The sequence below is a fragment of the Acinonyx jubatus genome, chromosome F2, assembly GCF_027475565.1.
Source record: "Acinonyx jubatus isolate Ajub_Pintada_27869175 chromosome F2, VMU_Ajub_asm_v1.0, whole genome shotgun sequence".
NCBI lineage: Eukaryota > Metazoa > Chordata > Mammalia > Carnivora > Felidae > Acinonyx > Acinonyx jubatus.
In genome coordinates, this window is record NC_069394.1 from 65,159,694 (window position 1) to 65,182,970 (window position 23,277).

The 23,277-nt window shown below is 38.9% G+C and overlaps 2 protein-coding genes and 1 long non-coding RNA gene across 6 annotated transcripts in view; 2 read left to right on the top strand and 1 right to left on the bottom strand.

Annotated features, from left to right (window-relative positions):
* PPP1R42 (protein phosphatase 1 regulatory subunit 42) overlaps positions 1-9,700 on the top strand; it is a 51,867-nt gene extending 42,167 nt beyond the window's left edge. Inside the window, exons 9-11 of one of the 4 annotated variants that reach the window (XR_008292814.1) lie at positions 2,864-3,023; positions 8,834-8,916; positions 9,406-9,700. Coding sequence is in view for 2 of the 4 variants with exons in the window: in XM_053208621.1 (XP_053064596.1) it covers positions 2,864-3,023; positions 9,406-9,451 (206 nt within the window). In the remaining 2 variants the exon portion in view is untranslated. The remainder of the gene's footprint in view (positions 1-2,863; positions 3,024-8,833; positions 8,917-9,405) is intronic. The other 3 variants (XR_008292815.1, XM_053208621.1, XM_015077720.3) reach the window with 3 other exon arrangements.
* Positions 885-10,880, bottom strand: LOC128312896 (uncharacterized). The gene is made up of 3 exons (XR_008292816.1): positions 10,563-10,880; positions 3,267-3,407; positions 885-2,449 (listed from the first exon to the last, which is right to left on the bottom strand). It is a non-coding gene; the product is annotated as an uncharacterized LOC128312896 (long non-coding RNA).
* A 4-nt stretch (positions 10,881-10,884) lies between these two features.
* On the top strand, positions 10,885-22,586 carry TCF24 (transcription factor 24). Its single transcript, XM_027042772.2, has 3 exons — positions 10,885-11,147; positions 11,749-12,161; positions 19,536-22,586. Exons 2-3 carry the CDS (start codon positions 11,772-11,774, stop codon positions 19,647-19,649), a joined length of 504 nt encoding a protein of 167 aa, XP_026898573.1. The 5' UTR covers positions 10,885-11,147; positions 11,749-11,771; the 3' UTR covers positions 19,650-22,586.
* Positions 22,587-23,277: the final 691 nt, after the last annotated feature.

The following is a 23,277-nucleotide window of genomic DNA, read 5'->3' on the forward strand; positions in this document are numbered from 1 at the left end:
GGTATCACCTCATACCTGTCAGAATGGCTAAAATAAAAAACACAAGAAACAACAAGTGTTGGCAAAGATGTCAACAAAAAGGAACTCTCGTGCACGTTGGTGGGAAAACAAACCGGTGCAGCTAACATGGAATACTGTATGGATGTTTCTCAAAAAGTTAAAAAAAGAACCACCCTACAATCCAGTAAACATATACAAAATAGAAAAACACTCATTCAATGGGGTAAAAGCATCCTTATGTTTATTGTAGCATTATTTACAATAGCCAAATTATGGAAGCAGCCAAAGTGTCCATTGATAGATGAATAAAGATGTGGTGTATATATACAATGGAATATTATTCAGCCATAAGAAGGAATGAAATCTTGCCATTTGCAACAACATGAATGAAGCTAGAGAGTATAATACTAAGCAAAATAAGTCAGTCAGAGAAAGACAAATACCATATGATTTCACTCATGGAATTTAAGAAACAAAACAAAGGAGCAAACGGAAAAGAAAAGAGAGAGAGAGAAACCAAAAAACAGACTCTTAACTACAGAGAATAAACTGATGGTTACCAGAGGGGAGATGGGTGAAATAGGTGAAGGGGATCAGAGTTCACTTACCATGATGAGCACTGAGTAATGTATAGAATTGTTGAATTGTACACCTGAAATTAATATAACACTGTATGCTATCTGGAATTAAAATTAAAAACTTAATAAAATTTAAATTAAAAAAATTTTAACTCCTCTAACTATAAATTTTTTAAAAAGCCAAATAGGATGTTACATAGTACAAAAGTTATCATTTCATACCTTATTGTAGTTGCTATTTTAATAATCATTAACAATTTAAAATAGAAAGCACATCAGTCTAGGAAATAAAGAAAAGGGGGTAAGGGAAGAAAAGAGAAGTAATTCTTACTGTACTAAACATTTCAGATATTTATAAACATCACTTCATTTAATCACTATAACCTATGGAGAAAATAATTATTACATCCATTTTGTACACAAGAAAGCTGAGTTTTAGAAAGATGAAATAACTTGTCTAAGGTCACAAAGATAGCAAGGGGTACAGAGATTAATCAAAGTTACCTAACTTCATCAAACAGCTTGGCTTCTAGTGACCGCTCTAGCAATGACTGGCTCAACTGTGCTTGGATACAAGGACAATGATGTCTGCTCTACATAGAAATTCACTTCAGGGGCACCTGAGTGGCTCAGTTGATTGGGCATCCGACTTCAGTTCAGGTCATGGTCTCACGGCTTGTGAGTTCGAACCCCGCGTTGGGTTCTGTGACGACAGCTCAGAGCCTGGAGCCTGCTTCAGATTCTGTGTCTCTCTCTTGTTCTGCCCTTCCCCCACTAATGCTTTGTCTGTCTGTCTCTCTCTCTCTCTCTCTCTCTCTCTCAAGAATGAGTAAACATCAACAAAATTAAAAAAAAAAAAAAGAAATTCACTTCAAATTGGTGGGGATTTAAGAAAATCTCCAGATATGTAATTATGTGACAATGTAAACAAATAATTTTTATAAATAAAAAGGAACTACAGAGAAAAATGGGATAATATAAAAAAATTTAAGTAGATTATATGATTTACTATATTGAAAAACAAACTCTAAGTTCAGTTAAAATAAAATTGAAATTGAAAAAAATTAAAAGCTGACTAGCTGTGACAGAAAATTATCTGAGTTTTCCTCAGGAACACTTAGTTATTCTCCCTTGGCTACTTGTAGATATCTTTCTCTCTCACCTCCTACACATTTGCCATCCCTATCTAAACAAATGCTACAGTTCTGAGCCTTTCAGGTTTAAAATCAGTGACGTCTGTGAAAACATGTTTGTAGCACACAATAACTCTATCCTTAGGTATGTGGCCAACAACTTAACACTATGGTCTTTATACAAAGGCTCTGTTAGTATGGCTCAAAAAAGAAAAATGGAAAGCATGAGTTAAAGTTTAGAATATATATTACGTATTTTTAAAATCCACAATATTCCTTCAGGTCTTTAGAAGAGCTGAAATGAACACTTTAAAGACAATGCTGTACAAATACATTGTCAGTGAACAGGAATTCTTAGGAAGATAGTAATTTTTGTACTTCCTGACTTTTTACGTATTTTTGATAGCCTTATAAATTTGGAGCTTTACCTCAAAGATTATGATAAGATTAATAGGGATTATGACTTCAGACTTCAAGTATCTTATGATAAAAAAAATCTTGTCCTAAATATAGCCACTTAACTATATAACCCAAATTTGGAAACAAAATCAAACACTTTAATAAAATCCAAAACATATGCATATCTTTCAGTATATATCCTTTGTAGTGCTTCTCTGAAAACATTCATTTATTCATTTAATAAATATCTGAGCACAGGACTATGCTAGGCACTGTAATTAAAGGTGAATAAAACAGTCCCCATTCAAAGGGAAATAACCGCTGGAAAGGGAGGAAGATCTGTAAACAGGAAAATGATGTGGAATGGTAAGTACCAAAATAAAGGTATGAACATACTACAAAAACTATATATAAACTATACATAACTAATATACTCTCTAAAGGCCTAACACTCTGAAAAACTAAACTCAGAAGAGCAGAATGCAAGGAAAGTTAATACTTATGTTAACGTTGGTGTATACATTTTGTCAATGAGGGCTGACCATAAATTTTCCTGGGTAGGTTTTTATGTATAAAAGTCTGTGATACTTTATCTGGGATATAAGTTTTTAATTGGTCTTACTGTGGATCTATTTAACTTTAATTCCATTTCATAAATTATAATTTTGGATAGTCTAATGCTGTTATAAGCCTTGTTTACAATTTAGTTATTAGTTTCAAAGCAGAATCCTTTTAATTCTTTGTACACTACAGGTAACTTTGAAACAATCCATCACATAGTTCCTGTTTATTACCCACAGGTGGGTAAGCCAAAATTAGTCTTTTTCCCTGATATACCAAGAAACCTTGCAAATGGAAATTCATCCTCAGAAAGCTCCCAAGAAGATAAACCTAAAATTGCTGAAGATATGGGGTAGGTTCTTTCAAATATTTATGTGATTTCTTTCTTGGGGGAAGATGGGATACCCTATCAACAACATAGAGGAAGAAAGTCCCTCCAGCTGTCTTCTTGTTCTCTGTTCTCAATTCTTCTTGACCAAGCACACCCACCCCCAAAAATAGTTCAGTTCATCATTGGTCTTCTCAAATAATCACACAGTTGTGGTAGAACGACTAGTTCAAGAAGAGCTGGGAGTCACAGACTACATATACTCACTGAGGTAGGGCAAATGACTCAGGACAGTCCCAGAAACAGCAGGTAAAGATGTCTAAATGAGCAGGGATCATATCAAAGGAGCCTGAGGCCCAGTTGATGATGGGTGGTCCACTAGTGAGTAGATGACTGTGCCAAGGGCATCTGGTGGCAGGAGACATTAGAAGTTTCATTAGATTCTCAAAGGGGTTTATGATCTAAAAAATTAGTTTAAGAGTCACTATTCTAAACCTTGAGTGTATGTATAATGTAGCTCCATACGAATCAACTTTAAGTTTCCTGATAAGGAGGAAATTGCTTTTTTAGTTTTAAAAAATGATATTGCTTCAATGTAAAGATAAACCATACCAGAAAAGAACTTCATTTATTCATAAAACTAATAGGTACCTGCCATATGCTGGGCAATACTGAATATAAAAACTCAAATGAGATAGTCCTGATCTCAAAAATCTTGCAACAAGCTGGTTGGAGAGTCAAATATGATACAACAACTTAGAGTGTGATAAATGCTATGAACATTATAAACCAGATCCTAATACATCCTATAAATTATTCATTCAACTTTTTCTCATTTATAGTCCATATGATTGCTCTATTGATCTTCCAATCATATCATAGTAGTCATTACAATATAGTGAAGGAGGCAACAGCATATTTCATTGAGAAAGTAATCAGAGCCAGGGTACATACTCTAGTATAGATTTCCTTTTTCCAGAACTGCCTGTTGAAGATCAGGTAGGTTTATCATGAGACCCTGTTTGCAGAGTCTAGTCAAGGTATGGTGACTTAGCATTACTTAATGAAGCCCACCTAGAGAAGACCTATGAACAACACTGCTGCACTGTCCTACCCCCATTCCCTGAAGAGTGGTTTAGGCTTGCTGGGATGGAGGCATAAGGGAGAAAGGGTCCTCTGAGTCTGGAAAATGCTTTATTTGGGGGAGAGGAAAAAGGAAATGGAGAGAGTCCTAGTCTTGCCTCATCAACATTCACCAAAAACAAACAAAAAACACAGAAGCTGCGTGAGAGTCTGCTTGACTGCTTATGTCTTTTGTCGTTACCATCAAAACCATAGCCACTCTGTCCATGGCACCCTGGTAGTTTCTTAAAGATCTACACAACTAGTGTCAATTCCATGACAGTGTTCTTCAGTTTCGTTTCTTTGCCAAGAATTTTGAAAGATCTTGCTAACATATCATCAAGGTGGAAAGGAAAACAATAAAAATGGACGCAGACTCAGAAAACAATGTTGGTAAATTCTATACATTGCCACACACACTATGTTAGATCAGCTGTGAACTACCGCACATACCATATATTCTACAGTCCCAAGCAAAGCTCTAATCACCTCACTGACAAAACAGCAAATAAATCATTCTATCTTCATTTTCCTAACTAGGAACACTAAATACAGAGCTAAATGCATCTTTAACTAGTATGTACTGCAAAGACAGGCTGCTCTAAAAGAAGCTGGCAGAATAGAGAGGCTCCTGGGAGAAGAAAATAAAGAATGTCCTGCTTCTGTCACTGGCAATTATGTTCAATCCCAAGTCTTCAGTTTTATAATGTGAAAAAATATTACATAAATATTTTGTTTTAAAGTTTTTTTTTATTTCTGGGTGCCTGGGTGGTTCAGTCGGTTAAGCGTCTGATTTCAGCTCAGTTCATGATCTCACGGTTCACGAGTTCAAGCCCCACGTCGGGCTCTGTGCTGACAGCTTAGAGCCTGGACCCTACTTTGGATTCTGTGACTCCCTCTCTCTCTGCCCTTCCCCACTCACGTTCCATCTCTCTCTTAAAAATAAATAAAAACATTAAAAAAATTAAAAGTTGTCTATTTCTTCAGATAACATTTTTACTGAGGGCATACCAAAACATCATTTTGGTATCATAAAAATATTTAAGTCTTACTAAATGGGACTATCAGTTCTACCTCTCTTTATTAAAAGGTGATCAATATGGAATTTCATTAAGCTCTTGATAAAGATTTTTATTGTGTGCCTACTTCTAACATTTTATGAAGTTAGCATAAAACTAAGAGATAATGAGAATAAAGCTAGGTCACTAAAATGTTAAAAAAACACCTAACCCAAACACAAAGAATTTTTCATATCTAAAAATCTAGAAAGTTGAGTAAAGCAACTCCTTCCCTTAATTACTTTAAGGGGAGAATGAGCTAGCATCAGCAGACAAGTCACCTACAGTCTACATTTAATGCTCAGAAGTATAAAGGAGCTTAGAGTCTTCTTCCAAAATGATGAAAGTATGTGTCCCATACTCCTTTAAGGTTCTGCACATTAGGAGCTGTGCCCGTATCTATGTCAACACAGTGAAGCAACATCTGTCCAATGACAGGGGAATGTTTTCCACCTTCTTTATAAATGTGTGCAGTCTGTGCTCATGTATATTTATACAAGCCTGCTTTCCCTACAGGGAGGAAAAAGTCAGACTCATTGACGTTGTTTTTGACCCTCAAACTGAAATTGATACTATCAATGTACACTTTAATTAAAGATTAGTTCAAAACTATTTTTTATTTAAAGGCTGGCTGTAAACAAATGCCTTGACTATTCAATTAAAAATAATGTATGGTATTAAAAAGATTGTTTCTTTCTGTGTTTGTCACAGTAAATACTTTTGACAGATGTTTCCTCTCTTTTCAATCATGCTAGGAGGTGCTTGAGACTTAGTAATTTTAAAATAGACATTAAATGCATTTACATATTGTAAATAAGATCCACTGAGAATACTGTAGAGCACTGTACACTGAAGGAAGCAAATTGTTACTTGATTATTTATCTTTAAACCCTAAGCTATGTCCATAGAGTCAATCCATCTCTTTTGTTACTGTAAAAATAACTGTGTAGCTGGGTTAGAATGACCTTAGTTTCAGATACCTTCAAGGAATGTGAATCTCTGGGATCCATAATTCACAGGAAATGTTCAATGTATGTTACTTAACTATTTATAAAATACCTACTATCTTTATTTAGAATATGGAAGTATTAGGTTTCTTTGAGTTAAAAAGTGAACTTTAAAAACAGTAAAAATAACTTGCCTTCACCACTGCTAAGATTATGTTTGAACAGTTGTAACAACAGATCTTCTATGTGCCTCAAGAGTTTTAAAACTTCAGTAATATTTTTAGTTGCAAACTCTGGGATGATCTGACATGAACCCATCTGCAAAACTCTAAATACCTTTAATTGTGCTGTGATAAACCTAACATCAGTCTAATTAATTTTATATGCAAAATAAACTTCTATGTATCAATAATGTAGGTATAAGACTTGCAGTTAGTTGTTAAAGAACCCTTCTTAAATTAGGACATCCCTGTCAAAAAGAGCAATAGTGGTAAGCAACAAGGTTTTTTTGTTTTGTTTTGTTTTTAGAACAATCTAAGCTAGGTTTTGTGACTTCTAGTTTCAACTCTATCAATGGCTTACTCTGTGGAAAAGAGTTATGTAAGATTTAATTTTTAAGAATTATGTAATTTTCCATTTTATTTTTTAAAGAAGTCTTATATTTTTTTAAGTTTATTTTATTTTGAGAAAGAGAGCAAGCCAGTGGGGAGGGGCTGTGAGAGGAAGAGAGAGAATTCCAAGCAGCCTCAGCACTGTCAGCAGAGTCCAACATGGGGCTTGAATCCCTGAACCGTGAGATCATAACCTGAGCCTAAACCAAGAGTCTGACACTCAAACGACTGAGCCACCCAGGTGCCCCAGTATTTTCAATTTTAAAATGTCTACTTTGATACCTGAATCTTAACTACCCAAACAAATTTTTTAAAACAGCAGAACCTGTTGAGATAAGAATCAGATGGGGAAAATGAGCATTAGAGAGGCACAGTCAGAAAGGGGCCCAAAGTCACACAACTGCCATAAGGCATAGCTGGACCTTGAATTGAGGTCACTGACTCTAAAAGCCAGGTCTTCAACTATTCTGCAAGGGGGTCTCAAAAACACGCTCAGGCATAGGTAGGTAAAATAAGGGAAACAAAGTGAATGTGATTGAGATCAACTGGAGAGTACATGTCCAACTAAAGGCACCTGCAAAGGCAAAGGCACTCTACTCCAAAGGCACTCTGCTCCAAAACAGTATAGCCAGCAGACGTGCTGAACTTGAGAAATCAGACTAGCTGGCAAGCAAGATATCTAGATTAAGAAATCAACTGATTTTAAAATATTGAGTCAACAATTTTTCTTAAAAAAAATCTAAAATGGATACAAAGAATGTGGAAATGATAGCAAAGATATGGAGCAACTGGAACTTTTGTGCACTACTGGTAGGAATGCAAAAATAGCAGAGCCACTTTGGAAAATATTCAGACATACTTTTATAAAATTAAACATGTACTTAACACATCTAACAGTCCCACTCCAAGGTGAAGTGAACACCTATGTTCACATAAAACTCTGTACCCAAATGTTCATAGTGGTTTATTCATAATCACCAAAAAGTGAAAACGACCCAAAGCTCTCCCATTGGGGAATGGATAAGCAAACAGTGGTAAATCCATGCAATGGAATACTACTCAAAATTAAATACTACTCAAAATCAAAATAAACTAGTGATACCCAAAACAACATGGACAGATCTCAAAAGCATTATAAGTCAAAGGAGAGCCAACTTAAAAGGCTACATAGTGTATGATTCTATGACCTTCTGGCAAAGGTGAAACTACAGAGACAGAAAATAGATCAGCAATTGCCAAGGCTTAGGAGTAGAATGCAAAGGGTCAGCACAAGGCAATGTAAGGGTGGAAAGGTGAAATTCTGCATCTCTTTGCTGTGGTAGTTTTTAGCAAAATTTACTGGACTACATAGTCACAAGGGTGAATTTAATTATGCAAATTATATCTTAACTAAATAATTAAGGGAAATAGTTGACAGGTGAAAAAAAGCACTGATTATATAAAACCTATTGTTTTACTATATTATGCATCTATACATATAAAATGCAGCAATATATTTTCTTCACCGATATATTATTTTACATTATAAAGATGATAAGTTAATGACAAATTGGCATATTTAGAAAGACATCTAATTTTAAGATCTACACCACACTCTGAAAAAAATCCATAGCACTCTAAAGCCTTCTACTTTCTGGAAGACTAACCAAGAACTCCCAAAGAATAATATACTATACCATGAAAATAGTGTTTGAGTTGTTAATAGGGAGTCAAGTTAAAACATTAACTTTATTGAAATAATAGATACAAAAAATGTCTGGCAAATAATGAAGAACTCTACAAATATTAAATAGGATAGTCTGGTAAAAAGCAAAAGTATTAGGGTCAATCTACCTTGAATCCTCTCTCTGCCACTTATTAGCTGTGTGACCTTCACAAGTTATTTAATCTCTCTGCGCTTTATTTTCTCAACCACAAAATGTAAAATCCTCAAAGGGTTTTTGTAGACTGATTGAAAAAATAAAGTGCTTTTTTGTAAAGCACTTAGCAAATATAAAAAGTTGAGTAAGGTACCTGTTACTAATTTATGTAATGTCAAACATTTGAAGATTTTCATCTTCTATTTTTAATTTAACGGGGAACATGGTTTCTTGCAGGAATTAGGACTACTCTAGAATCATCAGAGGATTCAGAGAGGCTGCTTAGAGTAGCAGCAGATATGACCAGGTGGCCCACAGTGGTCAGTATTGTTTCCTCAGTCCTTTCTTTTGAACCTGACTATTGGGCAACAAAGCTATCCATTTTCCAGCCACTGTCATCAGTGAAGAGCTTCGCTGGTGCCCCCACCTCCACCCCACCTCTGGCACTTAGACAAGGCTTTAGCAGGCTAGGCTAGAATGAGGCATGTGAGATGTCAAGGGTGCAAAAGTTAAGGAGCCCGAGGCACCTAATTTGCCTCACTCTAGCCTCAGCCCACCTTCCTTCCAAAATTCTTATTTCCACACTTTTCGTAACACATACTTTTTCCACATTCTTCCCTACTCTGGGGAAGTGGGGAAATCTTTCCTTCTGCTTTTTAAAGCCTGAGAAGATTCACACAGTTTGGTGACTAGCTTTTCTGGTGATTAGCTTCTACTATTGTTGTATTATAGAGTCTGTATGCTTGTGCCCGTTTTGGATGAATTTCATTTTTGAAAGAATATTGCTCTTTTTTTCTCTATTAATACAGGAATCCCTCTTTGAAGGAATGTGAAAGCTTGCTGACAAAAAAATGATATATATGAATTTCACCTTCTCCATAACCCAAAAGAAAATGTTTGTAAAAAAAAAAAAAAGTAAATTCGTCCTTAAGTGTTCTTTAACATTTGTTTGTTTGTTTGTTTTTTACCTTTACAGTACTAGGCAATAGCATCTTCTGCAATTTGTAGCTTTATGGTATCTCATTATGTAAAGAAAATGAAAATTGCTTTTCAATTGCTTTATGCCTCATCACAGACAATTTACTGAGAAAATAAAGATGTGCTTCCACGTTCATCAAAAGAAAGTAATCCTTTTTTGAACCAATGGTATTTTGGTACGTTCCTTTCTAAAGTGTAAATCTAATTACAGTTACTGAATGGGAATTGAAGATATACTGATTCACTAATATAATGTGTGGAATGATACATTAAAATACTAGTGTCACCATTACTACGTACTACTTAATAATTCCAATTTAAAAATCTATTGTAAAGAAATGATGTCGCATATACAAGAGCAAATTCATTAATGATATTTTAAATTTGATATTGTCTTGAGTCGAAGGAAGATGGAAGGTTTCTAAATGTCCTGCTCTTTGAATAGGAATTATTTCAAGGATATACTAATTACGTTCTAGAAAATACCGTGCGTCCACTAGGACTTCACCTCTGAAGGCCATGCATGGGTCCCCAGGGCCGGCGGGAGCCACAGAGGCGGGGCGTCCCGGGCCCAGCGCCTCCCAGGCCGGCTCGGAAGAGGCCAAGGCGCAGAGCCAGCATTCTAAAAGAGCCTTGGCTGGAGCGCCTCATCGCACAGCCCGAGGACCACGCTTCCCGCGGGTCTTCCCAAGTGCAGGACTTCTCAGGAGAGTTCCCCGCAGGGGGGGCGGAGCCAGGACCAATTTTAGGTAAAAAAAAAAAAAAAAAAAAAGAAGGGGAAAAACCGGGGCCCGGCGTTTGCTACGGAGGCAGCCCACAACGGTCCGCGCCCCCGGGGAGAAGCGACCGCGATCCCAGGGCCATTTACGCTGGTCTGAGGAACTTCAAGTACCACAGTGGGAGCATTATCTCTGAGCGGCTCAATAAACTAGTCACGGACTACAGAGGTGGAGGTGCTTTAAGCAACTAGGGCACACGAAACATTTACCTTGGTGGTAGAATAATAGGTTAGCGCATGGCAACGGCACACTTCACATTTCCTCAGAAAATTAAAAGTCACTCTCCACAAAACGCCAGGGTTCCCGCCTCAGCTCTGCGTCTGCCTAAGAGGCGCCCTCGCTCAGATTGGGTCCGCGGCTGAAGAACCGCGGCGAGGCGCGGCAACTCGGCGGGCCTTCAACACCGCGGACGCTCGACAGGCAGGACGTGCAGGCTCGGCTCAAAGTGAACCGCGACGGGGGCGAGGGCGGGGCCAGGCGGAAGCCCCGACCCCTGTAGCCCCGCCCCGCCGGCCGGTTTGATTAATGACTCTCCGCTCCGGGCAGAGCCCCTCAGGTGGGCGCGAACCTCGCCTGGTACTGCTCTTCCGCCTGACATCAAGTCTGGCCCACACACGCCTGGCCACGGGGGCGCCTGTATAAAAGACGCGCCCAGCAGGGGCTGGAAGCGACTGTAGACTTCGGCTAGACGAGGATGGAGTGACCTGTGACGGCCCTGGCCACGCAGACCCAGCTCGACGCTCCTCGCCCGCTCGCTCAGCAGAGCCGAGCCCTGCACTGCCGCTCCAGGAAAGGTGAGGATTTCGGTTCGACCCCCCGTCGCGACGCTTGGTCCCCAGGTTTCAGAGGGGTAGCGGGTGCCTTAGTACAAGGTGAGGTCAGGGTCCCCGTCTCCTGCCGTAGAAATTAGAATGAGCTCCTGCAGTCACCCCCCGGGATCCCTGGCCTCGAGAGCGAATGGTGCGAGGACTGCCCGCGTGAGCACTGACGGCCGTGAGTTGGCCCAGGGCTACCCGCTGCGCTCCGCGAGAATGACCTGCACCGTGTTTCCTGCGGGGCTGGCGCACAACGTTCCAGAAGTGCAAACAAGTTACGAACCGGAGCTCTGCTTCCGAGATCCTCCTTCCTCGGTAGAATAGCCCTTCCGTTTAATTTGTCCGTGAAAAGTAAAACCGGCACCGCGCCCCTCCTTAGCCCTCCAAGCCCAGGAACTGTCAGGCCCCACAACTCCCCTCAGACGCGGGGAGGTAAACACGCCCCAGTCAAAACAACCTCATCTCTGAGAACGCCCCAGCCACGTCGTTGGCCCGGCGTGCTGCTGAGGCGAGAGGCCTGCGCTTCCCCGGTTTAAGCCCGACCCCCGCCGGGCCTCACCGCGCCTTGGGTCCTTTGCAGGGCACGCAGCTCAGGAAGCCGCCATGGACCGCGACGGCCCCGCAGGCAGCCCCCTGATCGCTAGGAACGAGACCGCGCCCGCGGTTGCAGCCACCCGCGACTCGAGCCCGGGCCGGGCAGGGGCAGGACCGGCGGGCCCCGGCGGCGGTGCGCGCCTGGGGGGCGGGCGGCCGGCAGCAGCGAACGCTGCGCGGGAGCGAAGCCGCGTGCAGACTCTGCGGCACGCCTTCCTAGAGCTGCAGCGCACGCTGCCGTCGGTGCCGCCGGACACCAAGCTGTCCAAGCTGGACGTGCTGCTGCTGGCCACTACCTACATTGCCCACCTCACCCGCAGCTTGCAGGACGACGCCGAGGCGCCGGCAGACCCCGGGCTGGGCGCCCTGCGCGGCGACGGCTACCTACACCCTGTCAAGGTAGGCAGGTAGGGCGCCCTGCGGAGCCGGGGCGGGGAGCAGGGCACCTTAACCCTCAGTGTCGGCCATCGCCTGGGCTGATGCCACCGAACTCTCACTCTTCGCTCGGGGTGAGGCGGAGAACTGACCTGGAGATCGATCTTGGCCCACCAGCGCCCAGGTAGCGACGTCCCCACTGCAAAAGGCTACTCCATACCTGTTGGCAGGTCATAATTGTTGGCAGGTAGTGGATTTAAACCCGAGGTGGCTTTGGGAGGGGTGTATCGCGCCTCTTTATAGGATGCAGCCTCTGCGATGCCTTTCCTAAATGGAAAGTTTCTCAGGGGTGCCTGGCAGGGTGTTTGGTTGGCAAGTTTTGGTGGTTTTGAGAATCAAGAGTTACAGTTATGAGCCTTTGAGAGTTTTTAAGTGTTTTTAATTCACATAATTACATTTCCATTGTGGTTTTTATCAAATGTTTGAAAAGCTTCGTTCAAACGGGGGTGATGGAATTATCGCCCTTTAAATAATCCAGGAAATCACTGTTTAAAATTTTTTGTAAAACTGGTAAGAACAAAATGAAACCGGTCTGCCATCCTATAGAGTAAAATTTTCAGTCCCTTTTAATAAAGGTTAATTATCATGGATTAGACAGTTACCTAGAATGTTAAAAAAAACAATAATTGTTTATGTAATTTTCACAATAGACTGGCATATGTTAATCAAGCTGAGTACTATATTCAAATTCTGTAATGTGCAAAATTAGCCCACAGAATGCTTTGTATCATTTTTTACATTACATATAGATAAAATAGGGTTTTTATTTAATATAGTGTATACAGTTATGGTTTATTACCTGTATTGCAGTATTTAGACTTTGCATCATCCTTTTCACCTAGATTTGATTGTCTTGAAATCCAGCATTCATCTGGCTTTGTTCAAGATACATCATCTTCCCTGTTTTCTCTAAATCTAAATTTTTGAATTTTTGGTTCTACATTTTGCCACACACACACAAATACAAGATTAGGACTTGGCCTTAAGCATGTCAGTGTTCAATAAAGTATTGAATAATCATCATTGAAATGTGGTAAAGTACACTAATATTAACTCTACTTAAAACTATGTGAAGTTCAGGTTCACAAATATAATCAACATGATGTTAGGTTCAAATTATTTCAAATATAGAAATTTGGAATATCACTTATTTATGATTATGATAGGCCTTGTTCTGTGATATATAATGTAATCTCTGCTGAAAAGTCATTCACTAATAATTAGGGGTTTTTCACTACAGTCTGCTTTGGATTGATATTCAAATGTATCATTAATATTAGATTTCTTTTGGCTTGAGATTTTCCATATACTCTAAAAAAGTTCAACATTAAATAGACTTTAATACAGAAAACATCTGTTAAATGTCGCTGTGGGAGATACAATTCAATCAAATTGTTTTCACCTTCGTTTCTTGTAGTATCTTTTTGAATGAATACTATTAATAATTTTCATGTAACAATAAGCTTAACAAGAGTTTTTCTGTACTTGTTTTTTCAGGTACCAAATGTTTTTGTAGTTTTACAGCTCTTTTTAAAAAATTAAATCTCATTTGTCCTTGAACCAATTATTTTGATTTTAAAAGACAATTCTAGGGATAATAAAACAAGGCCAAGGATTACCTCTTTAAAATGAAATTGATGATGGTTGAACAAGCGACTAGTCTGTATTAAAATTATCTACTGAGTGTCTACTGTGTGCAAAGCATTGTTAGGAGATTGAATACAATTAAGAAGAAGACTCAATCTCTGCCCTAAATGAACATATAATAAAGACAAAGACAAAAATAAAGCAACAGTCTGTAAGGGATAATGTTCTGTGTGCTATAAGAGAGTTATAACCATGTGCTGCAGAGGTTTGGAGTAAAGAGGTTTTATACACATAATTGAAACCACCTGTAACACATTATTTTATGTATATGCTTAAGTATTAAGTCTATCTTTGATTAATCTTATGCAAAAGGAATAAAAATATTCTGATTATTTGTACTTTTTGGTTAACTAAGGGTATTGTAACCCTTAGTTAAAAAAATGTTCCAAGATTCTGCCTTACACCATAGTATTACTATGTCTTTGATGATTAAAGAGCTGTTAACAAATATTTCAAAGCCATGATTTTGAGTCATCAGTCCTTATTATCAGTATTGGGGTTAGCACTGTGGGAGATTTACCTTAAGAGTATCTCAAATGAAACTGGAAAGTTTAAGTGAATGGGGTCCTGGGGCATAGCCTAAAAGAGCAGTTTTCATCCTTTTGGGATGTGAGCAATTTGATCAGCATGAGTGTACCAAAATGAAATGATCCTCCAAAGGAAGAAGGATATATTTCAGATTCTGATATCGGGAGAAAAGTACAAATGTCTTTATTCATTGCATTACCCCTGGAGACTCATTGTTGATACTATACATATAAAATAATTTAAAAAATAAATACAAAAGGGGCGCCTGGGTGGCTCAGTCGGTTAAGTGTCCGACTTCAGCTCGGGTCACGATCTCACAGTCCGTGAGTTCGAGCCCCGCGTCGGGCTCTGGGCTGATGGCTCAGAGCCTGGAGCCTGCTTCCGATTCTGTGTCTCCCTCTCTCTCTGACCCTCCCCCGTTCATGCTCTGTCTGTCTCTGTCTCAAAAATAAATAAACTTAAGAAAAAAAAAATTAAAAAAAAAAATAAATACAAAGTTTTGTCATTGGGTCATTTAACTCCAAAATCCAAGAGTGCATTTTTAAGGTTTTCAGGTTTAATTCGGTTAATTGTATGAGTTTACTTAGATTGTTCTAAGCCTAATGAAACAACATGGTTTCAAATAAATTTTATTAGGTAAAGTAGAGGTCAGAATTGTGTTAATCTACACAATGTTAAAACAGACCATTGAAAAGTGAAATGTAAATCCATCAACTGGCTTTTTTGGCATGACGTTGACATGCAGATTAACTGATATTTTATTTACATTTTATTTCTGACCCTTAAAACTACATGTGTACAGTAAATTCAGTTGAATAAAATCATTAGAAGCCTTTTTCAAAATCGAAAGTTCTTACAATAGAAAGTTTTATTAAGTTCATGAAAAATGAGGCAAAAATCCACATATGCATTTTTTTATTTATTTTTTAGTAATCTCTACACCCAATGTGAGGCTTGAACTCCTGACCCTGAGGTTAAGAGTCACATACTCCTGGGGGCGCCTGGGTGGCTCAGTCGGTTGTATCCGACTCTTGATTTTGGCTCAGGTCATGATCTCACAGTTAGTGAGTTTGAGCCCCACATTGGGCTCTGCACTGACAGTGCAGAACCTGCTTGATACTCTCTCTCTCCCTCTCTCTCTGCACCTCCCCTGCTTGTGCTCTCTTTCTCTCTCAAAATAAATAAACACTAAAAGCATATATTTTTTAAAAAAGAGTCACACACTCCTCCCACTGAGCCAGCCAGGCATCCCCAAAATTGACATATACGTTAAGTTTCTTCATTAATTACCTATGTCTCACCTTCATTTGTCTCCACATTTGGTTGCATGATTTAGAGTGATTCTGAATACAGTAGGACCCAGGTAGCACATATCAGAAATATCAGGGAGCATTCAGTAGTATGTTTATTTGCTTTTAAATATATTTAATTCATACGGAATACTCAAATTACATGTGAACTTTAAGCATGAGATCTTTATGCTCATGAATATGAGGCAGGAATTTAAAAGATTGAGAAGCACAGGTTTATAATATGCCAAAAATTTTACACTTGAAATTGATGATTTCAGCCCTACACTATTCACTACATGGGTTAGTCTGCTCGGGCAGCAATAACAAAATACCATAGGCTGAGAGGCTTAAAAAATAGAAATTTATTTTCTCACAATTCTGGAGTCTGGGAAGCCTAGGATAAAGGTGCTGGCCAATTGAGTTCCTGGTGAGAGTTCTCTTCCTATCTTGAAGTTTGGCAACTTTGCTCTTTTTCAGAAGAGAGAAACTTTCTCTTCCTCAAAAGGTCACTAATCTATCATGAAGGACCCACCCTTTTGACCTCATTTGGCCCTAATTACCTCCACAAAATACCATCATGTTGGAGGTTAGAGAATCAACATAAGAATTTCGGGGGTTAGGGGGCAGGGACACAAACAGTCCATAGCACTGTGGCACAATGTTCTTCAGTATAAGGCAGGACTTGAATCTGACCTAACAATGTCAGGTCCTGACCTATCAGAAAAACCCCAGACTAGTTTCTAAAACACTTCATGTTATGAATCCATGGCAAGAATCCCAAGGACAGGACCAGTGATACACCCAGAACATATAAGAATGCACATCTGTGATTTAAAACAACAAACCTGAAGGGGCACCTGGGTGGCTCAGTTGGTTGAGCTTTTGATTTCTGCTCAGGTCATGATTTCACAGTTTGTGTGCTTGGGATTCTGTCTCTCTGCCCCCCCCCCCCCCCCCACTTGCACACATCCACATGCGCTCTTTCAGGCTCTCTCAAAATAAATATTTTTTTTAAAAAACCTGAAATGGAGGGGCGCCTGGGTGGCGCAGTCGGTTAAGCGTCCGACTTCAGCCAGGTCACGATCTCGCGGTCCGGGAGTTCGAGCCCCGCGTCAGGCTCTGGGCTGATGGCTTGGAGCCTGGAGCCTGGAGCCTGTTTCCGATTCTGTGTCTCCCTCTCTCTCTGCCCCTCCCCCGTTCATGCTCTGTCTCTCTCTGTCCCCAAAAAAAAAATAAATAAAAAACGTTGAAAAAAAAATTTTTTTTTTAAAAACCTGAAAAGGAGTTGCAAAAATAAGTAGCACACTGTCAGTCTTATTACTGTATCAAATGTAAAATGTAAGGTTATTTATAGGAAGATTATATAGGAGTAGGCCATTTTTAATTCTAAGTAACACAAATTTTATGTTTTATCCATATTTAAAGTATAGATTTCCAGCCAGAATAATCTGAATTTAGGACTCTAAAATGGACCTGAACTGCATGAGAGCAAATTCACTTATCATATCTGGAGGCATAAAAATAGGACTTTTGTTGGTTGCTAAGAACAGAAACTCTTGGATTATATCACATGCCCACTTCTATCCCTTATAGCTACATTTTACATCTGGAATGCCAGTTTAGGTGAAAGTAACTGTACTCACAAGTACCTTATACTCAACTTCTGCAAAAAGAGGTCCATTCTGATTTCATTGGTCTGGCGTGTGACTTGGTCGTCAGTCTTTTTTAAAGCTCCCCATGTGATTTTAATACGAAGCTTGGGTTTAGAATCTGAAGCTCTTATGGTCTTTGCCTTGTTAATAATTGTATTTCTATTTGAACACTGCAGATCATCCGTCAGGCATTTAAGAACATTTCATGGTGCTTGTAACCAGCAGTCTGCCTGTAAATGTTCAGTGATTAAAATAACCTGCTGCTCATGTCAGCATTTACTCCCTAGAAAGTGTGGGATCCCATTGCTGACCTTTGGGAGTTACACTTTATTAGTCTAAAGACTTTTCTCTTTGTATAAAAGTAGTATTTCTTGGGGCACCTGGGGGACTCAGTTGGTTAAGCGGCAGACTTTGGCTCAGGTCATGTTCTCACATTTAGTGACATCTAGCCCTGTGTAGGGCTCTGTGCTGATAGCTCAGAGCCTGGATACTGCTTCAGATCCTGTCTCTCTCCCTCCCTCTCTTTCTCTCTCTCTCTCCCTCTCTCTCTCTCTCTCTCTCTCTCTCTGCCCCTCCCCAACTTGTGCCTGTCTCACTCTCTCCCTCAAAAATAAACACTAAAAAAAATTAAAAATACTATTTCTCTGATTAGTATTCCAAGGACCTATTACAAAACTGACTACCAGAACGCCCCCCCCCCCAAATTCTGAAAGTACTACTTATGTAATACATTTTTTCATCATCATGTCTATTTGGCAATAAGTTATGTTAATTTTTTAAATGTTTATTTAGTTTTCAGAGAGAAAGAGAAGCACAAGCTGGGGTGAGGCAGAGAGAGAGAGAGGGAGACACAGAATCTGAAGCAGGCTCCAGGCTCTGAGCTGTCCACACAGAGCCTGACGCAGGCTTAAACCCACAAACCATGAGATCATGACCTGAGCTGAAATCAGATGTTTAACCGACTGAGCCACCCAGGCGCCCCAAGTTATATTATTTTTGAGAAGTACGTGTTTAAAGTGAATTTAGAAAAGTTGCAATCAAAATACAAATGTGATAACTACTGAGAGATTAGTGCTATATGATGCCGCTACATCCAGACATTTATTTTGGATGTTATATTTATATAACACCAAATATTCTAATATTTATGACTTTGAGATGCTCTTTTAGCTAAAATGTTTATATAGTTGAATTAGTCACTTTTCATTATAGTTCTGTGACAAGTGGAGACATATAATACATACCATGTATTACTTTTTAAAATATCTTTAAAACCAGGAATCTTGTTTTAGGCTTTATTTTGCTTTAGGTTTAGTTTTTGTTTTGTTTTTTTAATTTTTCTAAGTTTATTTTTAGACAGAGTGTGAGTGGGGGAGGGGCAGACAGACAGAGGCTGACAGTGTAGAGCCTGATATAGGAGTCGAAACCATGAGATTGTGACCTGAGCCGAAATCAAGAAGCAGACACTTAACCGACTAAACCACCCAGGTACCCCTAGGTTTAGTTTTAAATTAAAACATTATTGATAGATAGATTTTCCTACACTTAACTATTATCATTCTCCCTAATTTCTTGCAGTTCTTGTCCACATGCACATGTATTATATTTATACAATTATAATCAAAGTCATGGTATATTTTTACTTTCTTTAATGTTTATTTTTATTCTTTTTTAATATTTACTTATTTTTGAGAGAGAGAGGGAGACACAATCTAAAGTAGGCTCCAGGATCCGAGCTGTCAGCACAGAGCCTAACAGGGGGCTGGAACTCACGAACTGTGAGATCATGACCTGAGCCAAAGTCAGGTGCTTAACCAATTGAGCCACCCAGGTGCCCCTAAGGTTCATTTATTTTTGAGAGAGAGAGTGTGTGTGAGCAGGGGAGAGGCAGAGAGAGGAGATAGAGAATCCCAAACAGGTTCCACGCTGTCAGCACAAAGCCCAATACAGGGTTTGAACTCACAACCAGTGAGATCATGACCTGAGCCAAAGTCAGACACTTAACCAACTAAGCCACCCAGGTGCCCCTATTTTTACTTTTATTGTTAGTATTAATAAACATTTTTTTCATGTTGTTCCTTAGATTTCACAATTACAGTTGTTACAAACATCATGATATTGTATTTGTCTTGAGACATTGGAATTTTTAGTATTACTATTACAGGCATATCTGTCATAGATACTAACTTTTGGATTCTTGTTTAAATATTCTTTTTCAGAAATGGCCCATGCGATCAAGATTATACATTGGTGCTACTGGTCAGTTTCTGAAGCATTCTGTGTCTGGAGAAAGAGCAAATCATGGCAGTACTACAACAGACTCACAGCCTTAGGCTCTCCTCTGATGGGTGCTGGTAGAAAGTGGCGTCATTTTTAAATAGTAGGAAATAATTCTATATTTATTACATCAGACATAACAAACATCATTCCTGAAAGTTCACATGTGAATCCATGGTTGGAAGTTCAGATTTATCTGTCTAATCTATATAAATATGGATTTAAATAATTGGTCTTGGATAAAACACCCAGCTTATCTATTCATCGTGAGAGATAGTCACTACTGAATACTGTAAGAAAAACTATTGGAAAAAAGAAAAACACCAAAATCGAAGAATTGTGTATGTATCCAGAGACTGTACATGTTTTCTGTAGTATATCTAGTACACGCTGAGAAGCTGATACCTTAATAGTCTTGACACCAGTATTCCATTTTTGTGAAAACCAGTTTGTGCTTAAAGTTGGTCTAAGAAGCCATTTCAGTTGGAAAGCATGAGATCATTTATTCAGTTTTAGCTAAGTACGTGTGAAAAGATTGTTGAGATAATATGAAGTTGCAGTAACTTCTATAACTAGTTATTTTTCCCTCTTAGAAAACTTGGAGTATTAGAATAGTTTGCTGTATTGGACAGGGCTTGGCCACCTTCCTAGATGACTATTAAATATCTTACTATGTTTCCAAATTGTGGAAGGCTTTGGGAATCCCTGCAGCCCAGTGTGAATAGCAGATAAGTGTCACTGGGCAGAGGGTTTGTCACCCTCCTCCCTGGTTACTTCACCTCCATCCCACCCGTGTTCAGGTCCTGGACTAGATGAGCAGGTGCAGCTGCAGCCATCTTACAGAGAGCCAAGCCTGTCAGGGGCTTCAAGTGAGCGCCCATGACCGTTGACAGTCACTGCTTTGGCTAGGCTCCTTCTCTCCCTTGTCAATTGCCGTTCACAATCTACCTACTTGGCCATTACGAAATATGAAAAAACTGGGGTGCCTGGGTGGCTTAAGTCAGTTAAGCGTCTGACTTCTCAGGTCATGATCTTGCCATTCATGAGTTCAAGCCGAGCATCCGGCTCTGTGCTGTCAAGCTCAGAACCTGGAGCCTGCTTTGGATTCTGTGTCTCCCTCCCTCTCTGCCTCCTCCATCACTCAGGCTCTGTCTCTCAAAAATAAACATTTAAAAATTAAAAAAAAAAAAAAAGAAGAAATGGGAAAAAACCTGTCTGATTTGGGAATTCTGGCACTGATCTGCACCTTGAGAGAGTCTGAGGACACAGAGTGACTACCTTGAGATAAATCAGGCCAGAGCAGACCCCACTGAATCTGCCCCAATTTAACCTACAACAGGAAGGTGCCCTGCTATGGGCCTCTCCCACCACACTACACACCAAGTGCTCAGGGAGCTGCTGTTCTGCCTGATTGCACCAGTTTCGGTTTTCAGCAGAAGCTTGAGGGTCAGAGCCAGAAAGTAGGAATGTTTGTCGGGGAACACACTGAATCTCAAAATAGGGTGTAATACAGATTTAAAAAATCATCAGTCTCTTATGTCTTAACTCCCTTTCTTCTTTTTCTCCTCAGTCCTTACTATTCCACTTTCCAACTGTAAAGTTCATTTATTTCTAAATAACCCAGTGTTAAAGTAACTGAATTTGATCCAAGATTAGCAAATAGAAAGGTGTATTAATGGGCTTATGGACTTAGTTGGATTAGTATAGCTGTTGACCACCATTTTATTTTCTCCTCACCTCAGTTTTCTTCTAGCTTTTGGCAGTGAAATGATGTGAAAGACCATTTGAAGGCAAAAACTGTCATTCAGTTGATTCAGCTGAACATGGCTCATACCTGATAGTTTGTCATTTTCATTACTTTAATGTGAATACTCCTTGTAATGTGACCAAAGCATGTCTTTAAAAGAGGAAGCATATAATAAAAACTTTCTACATATAAATATGTAGCAAAAATGTTTACATACTTAAATATTTGTGAATATATTTACCCACTCATATAACATTGAAAGGAATAAAATGTAAAATGAGATATGAATTTAGCCATTCACTATTATAAGTTATTGCCATACAAAGTGCTAAGAATAATCTTTTATCTTAAGGAGGGAAATCAAACTTCTTTATAGTTACCTGAAACTGAACTCTAAATACTACATATGATAGCAAGAATTTCAGAAAAATGGTTTCATTGCTAATAATAAAAATAATCTATTTGGCTACAGTTGTTAAAGCATTTAATTGGGGGAAAATAATGACTTTTGTTGAATTCATCCTGTTAAATAGTTAAGCTTCGCCTTTAACATTACTACTTTTTATTTCTTCTTATCCACTTACAAAAAAGAAATGTTTTAATGCCAAAGAAGTATATTTCTGTCATAGGTTCACATAACATTTCATTAAATTGCTAAATATGCTAACAACTTTTGGTAGGCTGGAAAATCTCAAGGGAGAAATTGTATACTTTCACCCAAAGGTTCAAAGGAGCATGCTGTTTTACTTAATGGTGCATGGTCAGGATAAGGGTATTACTAAAATAAAGCATAACTTTGAAAATTAATTTAGTCTGTTAAATTTGCATCTGTCTCTGTGGACATTTAACAAATATTTAAGGTACTTAAGGTACATTTTAAATATTTCTAGTAGATAACTATTTGGCATTAGATTCTTCACCGTGCTCTCCTTAACAGAGTATATATGAGGACTGGGGATGGGGTATATTTGGATCACAGTAGTATTCCATTGTCTGCAAGGAAAATCCTAGGTTAAATTTCTGTCATTTCACTCAACTCTCAGCAATATGACATACATTTAAATTCCTCTGTAATGAAAATTTTAGAGGATAGGGAAGTATCTTTTTAGAAGTATAACCGGTTCCAACAGACTTTAAAAATATTCTTTTTCCGATTATAAAAGTACAGTGCAGTTTATCGTATGTCAGTTATGCATCAGTAGTTACATTAAAAGTATATACCTACCCATTTTAAAAATCAGAACTTGGGGTGCCTGGGTGGCGCAGTCGGTTAAGCGTCCGACTTCAGCCAGGTCACGATCTCGCGGTCCCTGAGTTCGAGCCCCGCGTCGGGCTCTGGGCTGATGGCTCAGAGCCTGGAGCCTGTTTCCGATTCTGTGTCTCCCTCTCTCTCTGCCCCTCGCCCGTTCATGCTCTGTCTCTCTCTGTCCCAAAAATAAGTAAACGTTGAAAAAAAAATTAAAAAAAAATAAAAATCAGAACTTAATAATAAAAGGGATAATGTGGAAAGTAAAAGTCCTACAATGGAAGAGGGTGTTTGGGATACAGAGTAAGGGTGAGGGAATCTATGTTACCTGTTAGTAAAAAGTGGTTTTGCATGTTTATAAGGTTTATTTGGCCAACTACTTCAATCTGCAGTTATAGATATCTTAAATAGTGGTTTTCTTATCTATTCATGGAGACTTTATTTAAACATAGAAGAAGCTGTGCAAAAAAGAAAAGAAATGCTGATTGACCTTGCTGAAATTATGTCATTATTTTAGTTGAAATTGCTTTTTAGGTTAAATTATTCAATAATTTCACTTTCTTTCATGGGTCCTCATTTGATATTCATGAAAGCAACTAACCAGTTATTGTCAAGAAAAGAAAAAGTATTCAGGCTCCAGTAAGATCTCTCTATCTCTCTCTCTTTTTTCTATTGGACAGAGGTAATTCTC

Coding starts and splice junctions, on each gene's coding strand:
- TCF24 (XM_027042772.2), top strand. CDS start 11,772: ATGGACCGCGACGGCCCCGCAGGCAGCCCCCTGATCGCTAGGAACGAG. Junction 12,162..19,535: donor GCTACCTACACCCTGTCAAG/GTAGGCAGGTAG, acceptor ATTCTTTTTCAG/AAATGGCCCATGCGATCAAG.